This window comes from Nothobranchius furzeri, chromosome 2, assembly GCF_043380555.1.
Source record: "Nothobranchius furzeri strain GRZ-AD chromosome 2, NfurGRZ-RIMD1, whole genome shotgun sequence".
Lineage (NCBI taxonomy): Eukaryota > Metazoa > Chordata > Actinopteri > Cyprinodontiformes > Nothobranchiidae > Nothobranchius > Nothobranchius furzeri.
This window is the reverse complement of record NC_091742.1, coordinates 25,965,437-25,985,994: the sequence shown is the minus strand read 5'-3', so window position 1 is coordinate 25,985,994 and position 20,558 is coordinate 25,965,437. Positions and strand designations below refer to the sequence as shown.

Here is a 20,558-nt window from a genome sequence, read left to right as displayed (position 1 = left end):
TGCTGGAGCAGATTTAAACGATGATGCCTCACACTTAGATCGCTGTCGCTGGTTTCATCTTCACCCAATCACCCGTCACCTTTTGTAAAGTGAAGCCAAACTTTAGAGCGCGTTCATGTTCTTCTAGTCGGAAAATCGGAGTTCCGAGGAGAAAGCGAACGCACCATTAGCGGAACGGAAGCTAACATATCAAGCTAACATTATCTTAAACATTTTATTTACCTACCGGAGCAGATTAAGATGAGGATGTCTCACTTAGATCGTTGTCGCTGGTTTCATCATCACCCAGTTACCCATCACATTTAGTGAAGTGGACCCAAGCTTTAGCGTGCGTTCTTTCTACCATGCTGCTCTGTTTACAACTGGCTCGCAGCGACCGACGACATAACGCTCTTGCGCATGCGCAGCTGTCTAGGCAAGTTCTCGTTATGAAGGACGGGTACCGAAACAAGGCACCGTTTCAAATGACGTGAATCGGTGCTCAGTCGGTACTATGGAATTCGGTCGGTACCTGAAAAAGTACCGAATTCGGTACCCATCGCGTGTGTTAATGTCAGTTCTCAGGAAGAGAAACCAAGACTCTGTAATGTTAACATAAAATAGCTTGTGTGTATTTCTGTCGATGTTCTAAAAATGTGTAAAATGCACTCACCAGAATGTCTTTATCTCCCTTAACGAAGTCGTGGAAGGCTGCAGTCACCTGTTCTCTTGTCTTTGTCTTTTTGAAGTCTCTGTTCACTGTCCCGTCTTCCTTCTGCAGCAGAGATCACAACAGCATGTCAGCTGCAGATCTGACATTGTGAGGAATTTATTTGTACTAAAGAGTTTTTTACACTTTAAGCTACTGCTTTCAAACTGGTTTCAGTGGTTCTTCAGCCAGAAACTTGTGCAAATTCACATTAGACTGCACTCTGTAGCCCTCTGATGACCAGAAACTGTTTTGTGGTTCAAGTAGGAACACTGGTCTCTACCTGCTTTACAGCAATAGTTGTTTACTGTGCTAGTAGCTAATTTAAAGGCTAGCAGTTGGTATCATAGCAGAGCCTGGAAGTAAAAGAAAAAGAGTAATGCCTTTGGAGACCAGGTAAAAAGCTAAAACCAAAGTGAACATCGGCGTGGCCTACAATAGCTTGAGGGAGCCGAGGGAAGCTATGAAATTATGAGTGACCTGGCTTTGTTGGCTCATTTTAGCATTAGCTCATTTAGCATTAGCACTAGCTACAGCAGTCTGCGGCAAGGTTGTTTACGAACGTTGGGGAGAGTTTGTGAAAACTTTTGAGCCACCCCTGCCAAACTAGCAGATATGTGAATGATTCATGCAGGGCATTTTTGAACCACTTGGGACAATGTCGCGGGCTTCAGATTTGTATTTATTTAAAAGAGTGTTTGTAGTGACCTCTGACCTTTACGTGTCATGCATGTTTTAACTGTGACAATAATCTGATGAAATCCTTTTAAACTAAATGTCAGCAGAGAGTCTGCAATTTGTGGTTTTCAGGAAGGTCGTTTTATTTTGGCACATTGTTCATAATTGGCAGACGACTTAAGAGTTTTTCGTCGGACAATATTGAAAATGTTGGTAATGACTGATTTTCCAACGTGTTTTCGCAAACACCGCAGTTTTAATTCTGCTTTCAACCAGTAGGAGGGACAAGTGTGAAACTTTTAAGTGTTGCTTTGAGCATAAACGTTTTTGCCTTAAACTAAAATTACATTCTGCTCTAAGCACGTAGGAGAACGAGGTAAGAAGGGGACAAAGGATGCAGATATTTCTAGAAATTTTGCACTAAAAAGATGAACTGGTTATTCTCAGTAATAATAATTTACAGGTTTTTCCGGTTGTTTTTCTTTGCTACCAGGAGATTTTGTCTCCTTTTAAACACCAAAGAGTTAACCCAAGTGTTATGGAAATTTTATATTTCATTGCTTTAATCCTGTTAACAAATGTCCTGAAGCATCCTCACACTCAGAGACACCCACACACTGTTCTTCCCACACACACACACATATTCTTGTCTCACATACACACAGTGACTACGTTTACATGCAGCCAATATCCGGGTTATGATCGGGTTAAGGTCGGCATTCGGGTTTCTAAGTTGATCAGAATAACCCGTTTACAAGCATAAATAGAAAGAGTTACCTCTAACTTGCATAGCCCGATTTAAATGCGGACGTTGGGGTAGCGTCAGGACGTATGGACTACGTCCAGACGCAATATGCCTCATTTCCGGTTCTTCTTGTTCTGGTATCCGTGAAAACAACAACATGTTTCCCAGTTCGGAAGAGAAAGCGACCACGTTTGTTTGTGCTTTAGTTTCCTCCTCACTCCAAAAGTGTGGTGCTGTGCCGCGACTCACCATGTTGCTCCCAACTTGTTGTTTACTTCCGGTGTTCTGGCGCATACAAGACGTCTCGCTACTCAAAAGACCAAGATTCCTTGCGAACAGAGCATGCGCAGAACACACGTTTTGATGGGGATATCCCGATATGCGTTTACACGACCAAACATTCGGGTTTTAAAAGGGTTACTGGCTGCATGTAAACGCACTCAGCGAGTGCGTTTACATGCAGCCAGTAACCCTTTTAAAACCCGAATTTTCGCAATAACCCGGTTCCGCAGGTCCTTGTAAACACCGCCAAAAACCCGGATATGCTCATAGCCGGGTTTTTAAAAACCCGGTTACTACACCTGGGGTAATCCTTTTCTAACCCGAATGTTTGGTCGTGTAAACACATATCGGGATATCCCCATCGAAGCGTGTGTTCTGCGCATGCTCTGTTCGCAAGGAATCTTGGTCTTTTGAGTAGCGAGACGTCTTGTATGCGCCAGAACACCGGAAGTAAACAACAAGTTGGGAGCAACATGGCGAGTCGCGGCACAGCACCACACTTTTGGTGTGACGAGGAAACGTGTCTTCATCGGTCTGGTGAAAAGTATGAACATTTAGTCTTTTGTTGACGGCTGAAAGTACAGACACAGCGAAATATGACGCATATTGCTGGACGTAGTCCATACGTCCTGACGCTACCCCAACGTCCGCATTTATATCGGGTTATGCAAGTTAAGGGTAACTCTTTCTATTTATGCTTGTAAACGGGTTATTCTGATCAACCCAGAAACCCGAATACCGACCTTAACCCGATCATAACCCGGATATTGGCTTCATGTAAACGTAGTCACTGACTCTCTCTCTCACACAATGACCTCACTCCCATTCTTATCTTTCCGTTTAAATAAAGTCTGTGACCAGATGTCCGGGGCATTTTGCCTCGTGCGTATGCCACAGTTATAACTGGTTGACTCGTTGTCTCATTGTCTCTTTTTCTCTTCGACTACAGGAAATGGGTTATTGCTAAACATATTGATAAAATCCCTAACACCAAGTCTCACAAGAAGGAATGTATCAATAATGATCAAGGCAGAGCCTCTTAAAATGCTAACTTCCCTTCTTAGTGTAGAAATGTGGAAGTAAACACAAGCTTGTACTGGTTTCAGTAGGATACTGGTAAGAGAAACATTTTGAGCAAACCTCTCATTTTCATGTATTTTGTTCCCAAACAGGCGGTGTTTCTTGTAGTTGTTTGAAATGGGTTTGAACGATAGTTCTTCAAATAACTTTCTGTCTAGTGCTTCAACATGACAGTGACAGCTTCATGTAGACTGTGATTTTATGTTGAACTGTGTTACTGTTGGTGTTTCTAATAGATTTTGCTTAAGAAATGGTAAATTGTGCTTTTGCAGCAGTCAGAGGGGGTAAAACGGTGACGTTAGGCCATGAAGGATTAAAACTCGTGTCAACAGTTGTCCTAAAGTCAGTGTCAGGTGTTTGTGGTCTTGTAAGAGGAGACAATGCGGGCCAGAAACAGATTTCCACAGGACCAGTGATGGTTGTCAGTTAGGTGGTGCAGAGTGGAAAATGAGCTTATTTTATCCTGCCTGCTGCCAGGCAACAAGGTAATATTTGTAGGCAAAACATTTTTTCTCCCTTTTTGGTGTAAGTCTGAGCAGCCTGCTCATCTCTGTCTCACACACACATCAAACCTAATTATCCCACATTTTCCACATCTATAACAAACACATCGCTACGGACATAAAAACCAAAGATTCACACGTAATTCTCCAAACATAACCAAAACCTCATTTATGTTTCAGGGAATAATCCTCAGCGTCATGGCAACAGATCACTGGGAGGCCATGAATGTCCTTATATAGCCAAGACTGAGCGAGACAAAGAGATTAGCAAGTGTCAGCGCCAGGTGCAGAGCTACACAGCTGCTGCCGACAGGCCCTGTGTACCACCGAGGTGGTCAACAACACACTTCAGAGGAAGTTTCTGGGAAAAACAGGAAGTGACATCATACCCAAAGAAAGAAAGAAGGGAAGGAAGGCCACCCACACGTTTCTGTTCGTCAGTCTTACCTTAACACCCTCTATCCTAAATCCCAGAGTGGCTGTTGAGCTAATGGTCTCCCTCCACTGCATGTATCTCGGTTTGGTCACCGCCTTCTTGTCGTTCTCCTCCAATGTGGGCGCGCCGGGGTCGACCTCCACCATTTTCTGATACATGTCAGGTCTGGGAGAGGGCTTCTTACGAGCTTTGGTCAGTTCTTCCTCCAGGTAGGTTCTGAAACACGAGTTTGAGAGTTGTGAAGCAGGAAAAAAACTGTGTGTGGATGAGAGTCCGAACTTCTCATTTTTAGATATTTATTTCTGAACAGCCACAAATCTTTACCTGAGCTTTTTTTTTAAATAAAGATTTGTTTGTAATTTCCTAGAATGTGCCAGACTCATTAAAAAAACAGGTCTGTTGAGCCAAGAAACACAGTTTAACCAGATCTCCCACCTTACTCCCATCTTACAGTCCATCACGCACGGACAGTCAAACTCTGCCAACAGATCCTCCATCTGGTTGTATTTCTGCCCATCTTTCTCTATGTCTCCATGGTAACCAGGAACGAATGGACGCAGCACATCGTCCATCAACAGGGACAAACAGCGCTGCTCGCATTCGCAGTGTTTCTACAGAACAACATGAACAGAGGAGCATTTAAAACCAGTGAAGCTAAAGGATGGAGATGTCAAAAACAGATGAACTTACCTTTAATATTCGGCCGTTTGCTCCTGCCTTGAAACTCCCTGTAAAACAGCAAGACTTTCATTGTCAGGCTAAGTCACTTTTAAAGGTAAACTAAACAAATAGCTGTGAATTACATCACCTTTACACAAGAGAAAACATTTACAATTAAATCAGTTTTTGTGGCTGAACCTGAAAGGGAATTTCTTTGCCGTTTTTGAAAAGTGTTTCTGTGTAAAAGTTTTAAATAACCACTACCAGTAGATCGATTCAGAGAAAGAGTACATCCTACCAGAATGATGCGCTAATGGCTAGTTAATGGTTCAGCCAAAACCAAAGTTAAAGGCGGCCATCTTTTAAACAGCTCAGTCTGTGCTGAAGTCACTTTGTAAGTCCTGCAGGATTTAAAGTCTATGGCTGTGTCTGCATCCTTCCTAGGCCACATTTTAAGGTTAGTTACGTCACTGAGAAGCTGTGCAAACTCAAAGGATACTCAAAATATGTCCTCAATTTTCTCAAATTTTAAGGACGGGTCTGCAGTATCCTCACTGGCAAAGGCTATCCCAGAATTCCTTGCAGACCAAATAGGAGATTTTCGTTCTTGCAATAAAGATGGACGAAGCATGAGAGGATTACAGTTTTAAATGTTAATATATTAATATCTGGTGGTGTAATACTAAAAAGCTTTATGCGGTTGGGTTGTTGGGCTTTTGTGTTTGCATGTCATGGTCTGCATCCTGCATCCCCCTCATGTGTTCCCCAGCCCCCCCTCTAGGTTCCCCTAATGTGTCTCCTTGTGTTCCCCAGCCCACTCCAGGTTCTCCCCTTAGGTTTCTGTGCCCCTTTAGGTCTCCAACCCCTCCAGGTGTCCCTCTAGGATCCCCCTCATGTGTACCTAAGCTTCCTGTGCCCCTTCTTGTCTCCAGCTCCCACCAGGTTTCCCAGGTTCACTTATTCTTTAGTTTTCGTTGTATTTATATTATCTAGCAAAATTTTCCCTGTAGTTTTCATTGGTTCAGGTTCCTTCCTTGGTCCTTCCCCACCGGTTTATTAGTTCTCCTTTTCTCCTTAGATCATTAGTTATTTGTCTTGTTCTTCTAGTCTTTAGGTTTGGTTATTATTCATAGGTCATGTTTTACTTCCGCTCCTCAGCTTAGTTTCCTCTCCCTGATTAGTAAATTGATTTCACCAGGTTTCTCTCTTCCCACGCACCTGCAGCTCATCTCCCAATCATCCTGCCCTTGTGTATATAACCCTGTCTGCGTCTCAAGGTTTTGTTGGTCCATTGTCCTTGTCAGCATTGCTTTGTCCCTCCCCTCCCTCTTAGGTCTCTAGTGGGCCATTCCCATCTGTACCGGGTCGGCCCGGGCCGGGTAGCCCCAGTCGGCCCCAGCCTGGCCCGGTTGATTCCACACATCCTTGTCTTAAGCCCATGTGGGCTGATTCTACCCACCAATCAGAGGCTTGCTCTAATGGAAGGTGTGAATTTGCTGTCAGCAGTGGGTGTGTTGGCCCTGGTCGGCCTGAAGCAGACCCCCTCGAGAAGAGGGCTGAGAATGAGCCTTGGTTGGCCCGGAAAAATACCAGGCCACCCAGATATGTAAACAACCTACGCTACCCGGCCCGGGCCGACTCGGTACAGATGGGAATGGCCCATAGGTTTTGGCTTCGTGCCCTACTAGGTTTTCTTTGGACTCTTCATTCTAAATAAAGAATGTTTAATTTTACATCCTCTCCTGCCTCGTGTCATTCTGCGTATCTGCGTATTGGGTCCTACTCCTCCAACCCACAACGTGACATTGCATTTTTGTTTTATAAATATATTTCTGACAAAGTCCTCACAAGGATGCTGGCCCTAAATTTGGACACAGCCAATTTCTCAGAATAGAGGTTTTCATAAAGATGTCATTTCAAAATAGCCCAAAAAAAATCCCTTTAAGGTGCCTACTGAAAGCAGACCCTGCTGTATAATCCTAATCTCAAATATCTAAACTAAACAGACGTATTTTGGTTCTGTGAATAAAATAAGATCGTCCTTTATTCGTCCCGTGAGTGAGAAATTGTCATTGTCACGGCAGAAAGTGGACAGTACAGGTAAAAAGTAACAAGTTTAAAAACAATAGAATAAAAAACTATACCAACATGCAGTACACTGTAGTACACTGATTCAAGCAGTCTAGAAATATAAATATAAACATGTATGAGTGTGTTGAGAAATGAGCTAAACTAGAAAGTGACGGGGTTATGCAGCACAGCAGTGAAGCAGCTGTCCTGATGTGTGAGGGGACGCTCTGCACGGTGTCCACGTACCGGCATGCCCCGCCAGCTGGATCCAAGGATATTTCTTCTTGAAGGACATGACGAACGGCGACCAGTGAACCATGTTCTTTATCTTCTTCCAAGACTTGTGCTGCAGAAACACACACAGAGGTTTATCCTTTTCCCGCCAGAGACACAAATCTAAATGTTTTGTTTTTAATACATTCAGAAAGATGGATTAAGACCCTGGAATGGTGTTGCACAACCACGCCTCCACAAATATGTCTGTTACACAAGAGCCATCATTTCCCTGCAGCCTCAGCACAACATTGCAGACTAAATCTGTACACTGAGGATGTTTCTCTCCTTAGAAAGATATTTGGACTCACAAATAAACTGTTTTGTAGTTTAGTTCAAATTAAAAAGATCAGCATACAGCTCCATGCCGGATTAGTGTTCTTCTGACACCAGGAACGTCTCCAAATTTCAAGGTGGAACAGATCAGAATATGAAATTATAAGTTTAGGTTGTTTTAACTAAAATGTTCATGTTTATGTGTATTATTCATCCACCCATTTTCTTCTGCTTACTAAAGTCGCATCATGGAGGTACCAGACCCAGAAGGGACACACTGACATCCCTCTTTTCAGCTAAATGCTCAAACTCCCAGGCCCCTGCACCAGCGTCATCTTTCAGCGGGATCTCCTGGAAACCCTCCAGAGCGACATGACCAGGTGGCATCAAGATTAGATGTAAAAACCACCTCTGCTGCCTCCTTTCAATGCAGAGGAGCAGCCGCTCCCCTTCGGGCTCTCCTCTGATGAAAGACTTCTTTATCTTTTGTCGGCTGAACCAGACACGCCGTACGGAGGAAGCAGCTGCTTGACAATCCTGATGATCTAGGTCTGAATGTCTTGACCTTTAGTGAGGGTTGGAAAGTAGACAGACCAGTAAATTCAGTAAATCCAGTCAATCAAGAGAGCTTCGTCTTTCAGCTCAGTTCACCTGACACAACAGACGGGAGCAACGTCCCCATTCCAGAAGATGGTTGTTGCAACATCTTAATCTGTCACTCGAAAGCAAGACCTAAAGAATGCACTTCACCTTTTTCCAAATCAAAGCCATGGCTCCATACCACACCATGTTTGTTTGTATAGCACGTTTAAAAACCACATGACAGCTGAGCAAAGTGCTTCACAAAGGAGCAAGGATGCACCACAGTCGTAGGACAGACAAGAAAAACCAACACTGCAACATCATAGTAAGTTAAAAGAAATGCAACAAGGTAAAATATCTAAAATAAGAAAGCAAAAGCATTTTATTAATAAGACAGCTAAAAGAGGAGGGGACTTAAAAAGCCAAAAATACTCTTCTAATAGGACATGAGGACCAAAACAAAATCCAAATAAAACATACGTGGCAGATCGTAAAAGATAAAAACCGAATTAATGACTAAAAGATAAAAGGGCCTTAAAGAGACTTCAAACAGACTAATGATGGGGGCTGCCATACATGAGAAAGCCCGCTCCCCATGGGATATGTACTGCATTTTAGGGACAGACAGGAGCAGCTGACCTCCAGGCTTGGAGGAGCAAACCACCCCAGGTGTACTAAAGGCCTTGGCTTGAGGACAGAAGCGCACAATGAGGAAAAAGCCAGGATGAAACCCAGAGGGCAGCCCTGGAGGAGGCCAACCGCACTGGAAACAAACTCAATTGGAGCCTATAGACCCTTTTACTACCTGCGTCATCAAAAGTTGCGCGTGAAACCTGGCAACGAGAGTGAAGGCTTCCTCATTCACACTCGATAGTATAAAACAGCGTTTTAAACCCTTTGTTTTGAAGTTCTGAGCACATAAACATATCGGGTTGTTGCGTGTATGGATGCCAGAGTCGCTTCTCTTCAAGCAGCAGACTGAAACTGTACAGAATTCCGAAGGGAGCACATCCATTTCAACAAAATCGGAGGCGTCTGTGGCTGCAGGCCATCAACAGGGTTGATGAAAACTGGACGGAAAACACGATCCGAAATGCTCGAGTTTGTAGCGCCCATTTTATATCAGGTAAGGTAATTATGTACTAAGGTTACATATAAATGTATACGCTTTATTTCATGCTTCAAATTAACATTTCATTCTAATTCATCTGTATTTTCCCACTGCATGTTAGTATAAACTGTATTTCTCTAAAATTAACACGATTGTACTCTGAGCACGCTAAAAAGAAACCTATGCTATACTCACCCTGCCATGCAGGTACGTAGTTCTCTGGTTTGTTTACTATGACCCAAGCCTCGTACGTAGCAGTCTTGTGTCCTTGTCTTTGGCTAGGAAGGACTTCTGCCTTCAAGACGCAAAACTCAGTCTATGTCGTGATATTTTACTTTCTGTACGTGGCCACAGACAACATAGTTGTATGCATCTAATGATTTGTATGCCCATAGCTTCTCACGTGTGTACTTACTGGGCCTCTCCACTAAAAACGTATATATATCGGGCCACTGGATATCTGGCCACGCACCTACATCTTCCACCCATTCCGTAATGCCACAGGGATCCGGGAGTCTGTTGCCATTCGTTGAAGTGAGTTTAATAATATAACATTCAAGATTTGCCGGTGATAACCCCGCAGCGTAGCTTGAAGAAGCCTGACACAACGCCGTTCTCTGTTGCCAAGCTGTGCGCGCATTCTCGCCAACGTCATATTGTTTACAAACAGTAAAAGGGTCTATAGGACAGCCATTAAAAGTTGACCTGGTAAGCCATCCTCCTGCAGCACCCCCATCCCCAGTCTGAAGCTCCTCCAGGTGTTATGTCAAGTCATCGACATTAATACACGTGTATAACACGTATGTGTTTAGTACTATAGCCATGTAAAGTGCCTCTCTACTGAACAGCTCTGAGCTGTGATGTTAAGCCATATCTAAAGGCCTATAATACTCCCCAGCACACACACACACACACACACACACACACACACACACACACACACACACACACACACACACACACACACACACGCAAAAGCAAAGGCTCTCCTTGTCCCTGGCAAAGACACATGGAGCTGTGGGAGTCCTGCTTCAAAAACACACACACACACACATCATTGTTGTTTCAGCATAAACAAGTTGATTCACATACTCTCTCTCTTTCTCTCTCCCCCTCTGTGTGTGTGTGTGTGTGTGTGTGTGTGTGTGTGTGTTAATTTTTAGCTTTAAAGGCATTCCAGCAGAGGAAGTTCTGCATTTAGATCTCGTGGATGAAGAGCAATAATACATATTAAAGCTAGCATGCTAAAATAATTAAACATGATGCAAAAGTTACTTTTTGCTTTGATAAACGAGTCAATTCTAAACCAAACGGTTAAAACTTTATATTCAAACAATCCTGTCAGATTCAAACTCATCATGTCCTTAGTTTTCAACTTTCCGCATCACAGTGAAGCTGCAGCACTTTCCATAAAAAAAAAGATGAAATTCCAAAGTGTTTTTTTTTTCATTATTATTCCAGATGCATTACATCAGATGGAAACATTCCAAAAGTCCTAATCTTGGGATTCAAACAATGCTGGGCTGTAGCAGAGACAGAGGATGCCACAGAACTTGCAAATAATTAAAGTTATTAATGATTTTATGTATTCCTCTCTGGTTAGATCTTTGTTCTATAACCTAAACGTCTCTCAGCTGCAAACGGGAAATAATATCACACCTACAAAAACCTCTGAGACAAGAGCAAGAACAGCAAGTGGAGAAATGGGAAGAAAAAGGATAAGAAATCCATAAAAGGAGACATTTAACTGATGCCACATAATCTGGACCTGGAGAAAATTCATCAGCTGATAGGATGACTATCTATGGTTAAACGGGTTCCTGCACACAGCTTCTCTTCCTGACTGGGGCAGTGACGGGTAACATGATGCTTTTTTTTATTTCCCGGGACCAAAGGAGGTCTGAGAAACCCCTCCTCAGACAGCAACTCACATGTTCACGTTTGTGGAAATCACACAGTGGAAACTCATTAGAAGTGAGGTCATCTGAAACGGCTCCCAGAAAGCAGACAGTCTAAACATTCTGCGTTTGACGTTTGAGAGCAGACGGTCTGCCAGGAGCAGACTGATTTCTTGTGTATAAACTTTAAAACCATCCTGCTATTTGGGACGCCGCCACACAAACAGAATGATTTCTTTGGGGTTTCAGAGAAAACTGACACTCTCGCTGTGTTTTAAAGTTAATTACGTGGCAGGAAATCTCATTAAATGCTCTCAATAATTAAAATAAACTGAAAAAAAAAAACATGCAGATTTTAGAAATAAACATTTAATTTGTTTCTGGAAATTTAACTGGATTTTCAATTAGCAGTAAAGATCGACCGATAAGGGTTTTTCTGCTGTTGATACCGTTGGCGATATGTGCTGCTGGCATCACTCCGCCGATTGGATAACAGCAACGTAACTCTACCATTGGCTCAGTTTGCTTTGATGTTTTATCCCCACAAATAACACAAGCCTTAAGGAGTTCTGCAGTGTGGTGGAGTTGCTAATGCTAACGGTTAGCTTCCGCTAGCTGAGACACTCTCTGCTGTTTCCTGGACGCCAAAAAAACGACAGCCTTTTCCATCGTGAGACAAGATTGGTAAATCCGTGAATGTTCAGTGACAGGGTGACGTAGGTCTGTCGGGAATTTTTAATCCCACAGTTTCACCGTCTGATTTTCTATCAGAAGCTAATGCGGGAGCTAGGTGAAGACTAGTTTCACGTTCAGCCTGCATGGAAAACTCTGAGTGACCGATTTTGATCAGAAATTACAATTTAAAAAATGGTCTTTCAGTGTTCCACATCTTTAAATAAAATTCTGCACCAGGCTGCCCACAGATGTGCGTGATTTTAAATCAAAACTGCTATAGAGGAACATTGGCCAATCCCGATATACAAAGAAAATTGTAAATATCCGCCCCATATATGGGCCTCTCCTTAATTAACAGAGCATCAGACAAGGCTTAAACTGAGCATGCTCCAGCTAGCTATTTTATCTCTCCAGCATGTAGCTCAGCTAGCCCTAACCCAAACATGTGTGCCGATTTTGAAGATTGTACAAATAAAATAAAAACCAAACACTAAAAAAAGCTACAGCTCTCAAACTGATCAAGAGCTAAAACCAGCTAGGTGTCGGTACCTGAGGGCGGTTGTTTCGGCGGTGGATGACGGTAATGATAAAGATGGCTCCAAGTGACGCAACAACGCTCCACAATGAGCAAATCCATGCAGACCACATCGTGACTGATGGGCTATCAGTCAACCAGAAACACTGACAGGAACGACGATCCGTTTGGACTCTGTCCCTCCGTCAATAAGACGCGTCTCCTCGGGCTTCTCTCCTTCTACCCTCCACAACATTTACACTCAGGTGTCTGGCTGCAGGCAGGGATAAACAATTGTGGCTCATTTGATTGGCAAAACAGTGGGTAAACATAATCTGAGCATGCAAATTTCCACACGCCGCCCAACATTTGGATGACAGATGGAGCTAACCACCTCCTGGAGCTCCAGGAGGGAAATGTAGAGATTTAAGGAACAATAACGATCAACTTGGTTTACATATTCTCAGAACGTTCTGAAGCTTCATGCAAGCCTGTGTGTGTGTGTGTGTGTGTGTGTGTGTGTGTGCGTGTGTGTGTGTGTGTGTGCGTGTGTGTGCGTGTGAGAAACTGAAATATTGAGACATAAGCTGTATCACTGGCTAAATAAAAAAGCCAGTTATCCTCACGATTAAAGATAAATAAGTATAAATAGTGCTCATCTTAGTTGCTTCTAGATTATTTACTGACTTTCTTTATTTGGTTTGTTGTTTGAATTCAAATAAAATCCAAATATTTAAATACTCATCTCTAAACTGTTTCCTCAGCTGCTTCGGTAAACAATAACAAAGAAATTGAATACAGCTTCAGGAAAAAGGACAAAAACCCAAGGAATAATCATAAAATCATCCCAAGTAGCTTCCATCTGAGGTCAGTGTCTTACTTTGTTTCAACTGCAAGAGAAGAAATTCAATTCTTAACTTCTCCGAGTTAGCTTGGTGCTACATTGAGTCGAGCATTTTCTTAAAGCAGCTTTCCGGAGTTTTCCCCTTTCAGAAATTATGTTTGACTTGTCAGAAATCCGTAAAAGTGATGATCTTATCATGTACTGTGATATAATGTAAGCAATACCTCATTTTTTATTTATTTTTTTGCTAAGCACGCCCCCTGCCCCGCAGAGCTCCGTGCAATAGGAAACTGAGCGTCGACCAGAACTAACCAATAGCGTTGGGCTACCGCTTACATGCTTCAAATTTAAGGAGTACCTCGGCTGATGCAGAGTTGATGAACTTTTCACGGACAAGTAAGTCTCTAAAATATAAATATATGAGAACACAACATGACATGAGAATAATACTCGTAAAACAACGTGTTTTAGCTCTGTCTGTAGGAGGAACATGGAGGAAAGTAACTTTTCCAGGATCACAGAACTGGAATTCCTGGTGCAGGATGATCAAACGTTCTCAGCTTTCAGGTAGAATTGGGCTGCGGAGCTACTTTCAGAGAAAGTGATATATTTATTGTGTTCCACCCGGGATCGAAAATCGGGTCGGATCACGTGATTTTCAGGAAATCGGAATCGGTGGGAAAATTCGAATTAAACCATTCAAAACAACAAATATTACTTTTCAAAATCACCCTGAGAAAAATATTTTCTGACAGAAAAACAATGGCTTAGTTAACGCCGTAAGCCCCACGATTTAAGGTAGTCTGGGAATTCTAGCACCATAACACGTAGCGGTTAGCTAACACAGAGCATAGTAGTCGCCTCAAGATATTTTCTTAATATTAACACATTTTCTATTAATTCCATGCTGCCGTTCTTTTTTAAAAACACAGAAACGGTTTCGTTACCTGTGTTGTCGCTACGTTTCGCCGGCGGCTGCAGGCTTCCTCAGGCTGACGCTGATGGTGGCGCGTCACTTCCTTCTCCGTTTATCCGCGGGCAGCAGAGGACGTTGGCGCCCTCTGCTGCCCGCTCTCCCCTCTCCGACGATGCAGTCCCATGCGCGGTCCAACGTGTAAACTCCATCGTCCCTGTTCACGTTCCCACTTCCACGTCTCCTTATCTCGTTAGCTTCTTTAATCCATGTCTTGTATTTTTGTTGTTCGGTGTTCATGATCCTTGTGTTGTCCCAGTCCATTACATGGTTTTCTCTTGTGCAGTGATCTGTTATGGCTGACTTCTTTATTGTACTTTCTGCTTCTTCTTTCGCTGCTCTTGTGTGTTTTCGACTTGTTTCTTTCTCGTGCTCCTTTCTATGTTCTATTGTTCGTGTGTTGAGTTGGCGTCCGGTTTCTCCTACGTATGTTTTATTGCAGAGTTTGCATGGGATTTCGTAAACGATTTCTGTTTGTCCTTTTGGTATGATTTCCAGTATGTCATCTACGTAGCGTTTCCATAGTTTTATTTTACAGTTTGGGGGGGCAGTGGCTATGGCTTTTTGTTCTAGGTCTTCCATGAAAAACTCGCACAGGGTGGCTGATAACGGGTTACCCATGGCGAAGCCTTCCAGTTGTTTGTATATTGTGTTGTCGTATGTGACCGCGCATGGGACTGCATCGTCGGAGAGGGGAGAGCGGGCAGTAGAGGGCGGCAACGTCCTCTGCTGCCCGCGGATAAACGGAGAAGGAAGTGACGCACCACCATCAGCGTCAGCCTGAGGAAGCTTGCAGCCGCCGGCGAAACGTAGCGACAAAACAGGTAATGAAACCGTTTCTGTGTTTTAAAAAAAGAACGACAGCATGGAATTAGAACTAATACACAGCAAGAACACACCTAAGATGTTTACATTTCCTATTAATTTAAATGGTAAATGACAATTAATTTTTACATATATTCATAATATTAACACATTTCTTATTAATTTAAATGTAAATGACAATTAATTTTTACATATATTCCTAATATTAACACATTTCTTATTAATTTACTTCCTAAACAAGAGATGTTTTATAGCAGATAAACTAAAGAAATGACATAAATACAGAAAAAAGAACAGATTATTGATTAAAAATTACTTGAAGGACAACTCTGGTGTGTTCTCGGTATCGGGACATTCTTAAAATCGAATGAATCGGATCAGGAGCAAAAAAACATGATCAGAGCATTCCAACCAATAGTTCATCCTTCCTGATGTGTTTTTAGATTTGATTACCGGTACTTTGTCGCTATGCTCATGCAGAGGTAGAAGCTTCTTGAGAAGTCTGTTGGAAGACCGTCCTGCTTCTCTTATTAAAGAAAATATTTGTCCAGTGGCATTTTCCTCATATTTTAAACCTGGCCGGTGATCAGAAGAAGAAGAGAGGCTTAACTTTGGGATTCTGCCCGGATCCCAAAAGCTCCAGATTGTTTCATTTGGCCTTCAGGTTTGAGAGCAAATATACCGACTGAATCTGAGGAGGTTCAAAGCCAAAGAGATTAAGAGATTGCACACTTGTTTTTTTTCTGAGGGAGTTCCCTCAGACCCTTCCTAGGTTATGCATCATTTACTGCATTGGTTAAATATTGGTTTGACACTGAATACGTTTCAGATTTTACACATTTCTTTTTTTTCTTTGGAGCAAAGTGTTGTTTTTCACTCCTTCTGCAAAATTAAAATTGCACAACAACAAAAAAGGAAGTTCTATCATTCCTACAGTAAATTTTAAATTAGAACACTATTTCTTAATCCCTTTAATCCCAGCAGCAGGGTTTCCTCTCCCTTTTATCTGGACCACTGTGTGTCTCTTGCATCTCTGGCCACAAACCCAGCTGGGTGATAAGAGAAACGCAGAAACTAAAGTTTCCATTGAGAGACAATTAGGGGGGGGGGGGGGGGGGGTTAAAGCCACGGAGGAAATCGTAAGCAAAGGAACTTCTTGTAGACAGGAAGTTGAGGAGAGGGGGGGGGGGGGGGGTTGCCGCTTGCCTCAGCGACAGAATTTTCCACATCCGCCGCTGACTACAAACAAACAAGACAGAAAAAAGGCCCTGCCCTCTGTAAACAGCAGAGAACAAAAACAGCCCGTTAGTTAAAATAAATAATAAAATACTCCTGAAATGTGAATCGTGTTTCTTCTGCTTCCAACATCGGAATGAAAAGTTAAACACTCTTTAATTCTGTATAGATTTTGTTAGAATATGCACAAACCTGCCATCCTTTTCTCACAGGATGCAAGAGAAGCAATAGATGCAATAGCAAATGCATGCAGACACCATCGCAAAAATGGGCGTAAAGGGGTTAAAAAAAGACTTGGGGCAAAGGGTAACTGGGTTACTAATGTGCAGAAGCAAGGGAAACACTCGTGCACGCTGATGTTTTCAACAGAGAGGCAGCGAGGAAACAACAAGCCCAATATCGCTCACCGCAGAGTCCCCTTGCAGAGACAATTACTGCAAATGTCTGAGTCTGCAAAGTTTACTGAAGAAAGCCACACACACACACACACACACACACACCACAATCAAGCAGACATTGATATGGAGGGAGGATGATTGAGCTTAAATAAAGTGGTTGGGAAGAGTGCAAGAAATATCTTAGCAACCAGCTGGCCAGAGCAACAGCAGCTCCGCCGTGGCGAGGTGAAAGCGTCTAAAAGGGAGAAAACAACCACGCTCAGCTGGTTTCTGCTGTTCGGTTGTGGTGTAACTACTGCAGCACGATAAGAAAGTTATTTTCCAATCTGAGCTCACTCTGGAACATTAAAGATCTAATCTGAGTTCTGATCAAGACTCGACTCCGCGGCGCTGAAATAAACTAGAGAAGGAGATCTTTACGGCGGTTCTTACAGAAGCATGGTGAATTTTTCTAAGTGTGATTGTGAAAGCTGGTTTTGCAGCAGCGAGTTAACGAGCTCATCCTGATGATGTCAGGATCTGTACACCGCGTCCTTTTAGGTGTGCGGATGTGTCTGAACACGCAGGGTTTCCCACGAAAACTTAGTCTAAAGTGTGAACAGGTCGCCCTGACTCCTCCACGCCAGGGGCCACGCAGTCATGCTCGTGCATTAACTCGTACGCCGACAGCCTGATGCAAACCGCACCAAATAAAGACTCTGACCGGTGTTTCCCCTCTCACAGAAAACCAAGGAGGCTTCGCAACACACACACACGTATTAGCACAGCTAGACACACACCCTGCAACTTAGACACACACACTCACACACACTGTACAGCTGTGAGAGGGAAACTCGGTTTGACGTCACAGGGTTGCTAAGCAACTTGCCGCCACGGTGGTGAAGATTTTCCACTCCAGAACCAACATGCGTGTGTGCTGATATTTCGTGCTGATCCACTTGAGCTACAGAGTTGGGCATGCAGTAGAGTCAGGGTTGTGCCCCACAGAGGCCAGCAAAAAAAAAAAAATCTCTATTTTTGGTCTTGCAGATGGGGCCAAACTCACGAGGGGATTAGCGGGTGGAGGACGGCAAAGATTAGAGTGTGACCACATTTAGTAGGAAGAACAGAAAAATAAGTCACGTTGGTTTCCGTGTGGACAGAGTAACGCTCCAGACACGCACCGATTAAACATGAAGAGGCGTGCACATGTTTTAGTTTACAGAAACAGGCGAGAGGGTGTGGCTGTCAATCCGAAAGATGAGGCTGTTTATATGTTTGATCTGTTTGTTTGACAGGCGCATCGTTTCATCAAATGAAAGCTACTTAGATACACCAACATGTCTATGAGCCTGTGAAAGCTGAAACACGAGTTCAATATGCAAATTACAAATCTCAAAGGCGATTCGATTTCAGCAACAAGGAAATGTTTAAGTCCACTTTATTAACTTGTGTATTTATTTGAATCATCTAGAGTTGTTACCAGTTGAGCATGTGCTCCTTTGCACCTATTTGATATAATAACCAGTGATGTTTTCAGCTTTGATTTTCATGAATCAGAGGTGCAGTGCAAATGGAATAATGCAGATAACTCATAGGACCTACTGAAAGAGCTAATTTTGTCAAAAACAAAAGATTTAGGTTATAGTTGTACCATGTGTGCAACACGTGGTTAAGTGTTTTAGGTGTGTGCCGCGTTTTATGAAGCTTCTCAGTGCACAAGGTCAAGTTTGGAGCACACTGAGAAAGTATGAAATGTTTGTTTAACCCATAGTTTTAGACATTACCCTAAAACTGGTAATAAACTTCATGTGACCACTGCTTCAAGACCAGCAGGAAAGTAACGCAAAACTGGCTTAAAAGTTGGAAAAATAATAAACATGTTAAGGGGAAAAATAAGTGATTCGGAGCTCAACAAACGAAGAACATCAATAAAAATCGACTTGGTTTAATTCCTGGAATGTTAAAGCCGCAATGGTGAATCTGCAAAACAAGCTAGCTTTTAAACACAAACACAGTCATGGAAGTCTCACCCCTCCCGTTGGCTATCATCCACAGGCCACGCCCCTCTGATATGATAATGAGCATTACAACAGTAAACGAGAGAGCGATCAACACCAGCCATTGTTTTCTAGGTCCAAACGTCTTTTGTTGTCCGCGACTTCAAATGGAGTTTTTGGGACTCTGGCAGCTTGTCTGTTTCTCCTCCTCCCATAATATTGAGTGGAAAACCTCTCACACCAGCGGTGTTCTGTTGTAAAATGTGCAAGTGCGTAAAGAGTGGAGAACCTTGATAAACGTGAAAAAAATGACGCGGTTAAATGCAACAGGATGGTCCGATCTTTGGTTTCAGTCCGAGCCGTGTGATTGGCTAAAGTTTTTAGATAAATGAGAGAAAAACACTATATTTTTTGTTCTTCATTCGTTAATATCTGAAAAATAATTATAGTTATATTAGAGCATTGTTGAGAGGGCAGAGCACAATTCGGCTCGTAAAGCTAACCATTAGCATTAGCAACTCCACAACGTGGCAGAACACGTTCAGGTTTGTGTTATTTGTGGAATGGTGATGTGTCGGTCGCGAACGAACCGGCTCTAAAAGCCGGCTCTTTGAGGTGAACGACGGGAGCCGGCTCGTCATTGGGAGCCGTCCCCTCCCCTCCCCCCTCCCCCCCTGCCTTGGTGAAAACTACAGGCGATTAGTCAACATGTGTAACTGCGTGTCCGGGCTGTTCGCACACAGAGCAGTAGGGGCGGGGCAGATGGAGGATCAGACTCAGACACACAGCAGAGCACATGCGGGTGGAGGGAGACGAGAGGGAATGAGGAGGAGGAAAAAGGCGAGTGAGAGAGAGAAAAGTGTGACGAAGACGGTGAGAAAATGAGTGCCAGCAGTCGGAAAGCGGAAATTTCTTAAAAGTGTTCAGTTATTAAATCCATAGAAATAATAAATATTTGACGTCTTGAATTTTTTTTACACTAGCAAATCATTTTACATATAGTTTTGCATTATTTTGCTTATAAATGTACTCTACGCAACAGAAAATCTGAGAAGCCACTTGGGAGCCGAAAGAGCCGGCTCTTTTTGGTGAGCTGAGCCAAAAGAACCGGCTCTCTAAAAAGAGCCAGAATTCCCATCACTATTGTGGAGATAAAACATCAACATTGCGTGTTTTATCCAAGAAAGAACGACTGAAGGATTCAGAAAAGTTGCGCTGCTTTTTAGCCAATCAGAGGTGAGATGTTTGCATGAAGAGTATTAACGAGTAAAGGTTGGTTTATGCTTGACGCATCCGCGAGGTCCGCGCGGCGAAATTGCGTCATTTTAACAACCACGCCCCTCCACCGCGTCTCCACACGGCCCAAAATTTCCGCAACTCGCACCTAGGAAAATTTCTAACCACGCGGACGGTCGGACGCGGAAAAACATGGCGGACCGGCAAGAACTAGTATGGCAGAGGTTTGTAAATACAGACATTTGTATGATTCAGCTCTCAGAGATCACCATGATCAACATGTTGTTAATAATTCTTGGAGAGAAATAGCTCGCACTGTCGGAAAAGACGAGGACGCTGATAAAAATGCTGAAATGCCATGTTGTAAACAGTAATTTCTACTTCTACTATGGTGTAGTGTTGGATGCATGCTGTAGAGCTCCATGCTGCCCCCTACAGTTTGGGAGAATATTGGCTCTCCGCAGAGACGAGCCGCACGAACCACAAACGCTGCGAGTTGTGAAGCGCGTTCCGTCCGCGAGCCGCATCACCAAGCAGAAAGTAAACGCGTCGAGCATAAACCAAGCTTAAGACTCCCCCACTCTTCCAACTAGCTT

The 20,558-nt window shown here is 43.1% G+C and overlaps 1 protein-coding gene across 2 annotated transcripts in view; it reads right to left on the bottom strand.

Annotated features, from left to right (window-relative positions):
- The window catches only part of coq8aa (coenzyme Q8A, genome duplicate a), a 63,275-nt gene that overhangs the window by 29,379 nt on the left and 13,338 nt on the right, over positions 1–20,558 (bottom strand). For both annotated transcript variants that reach the window (XM_070545304.1, XM_070545311.1), the window contains exons 6-10: positions 7,389–7,488; positions 5,103–5,140; positions 4,848–5,023; positions 4,424–4,628; positions 653–754 (exon numbers count right to left, since the gene is read on the bottom strand). In XM_070545304.1, the coding sequence (XP_070401405.1) occupies positions 653–754; positions 4,424–4,628; positions 4,848–5,023; positions 5,103–5,140; positions 7,389–7,488 (621 nt within the window). The remainder of the gene's footprint in view (positions 1–652; positions 755–4,423; positions 4,629–4,847; positions 5,024–5,102; positions 5,141–7,388; positions 7,489–20,558) is intronic.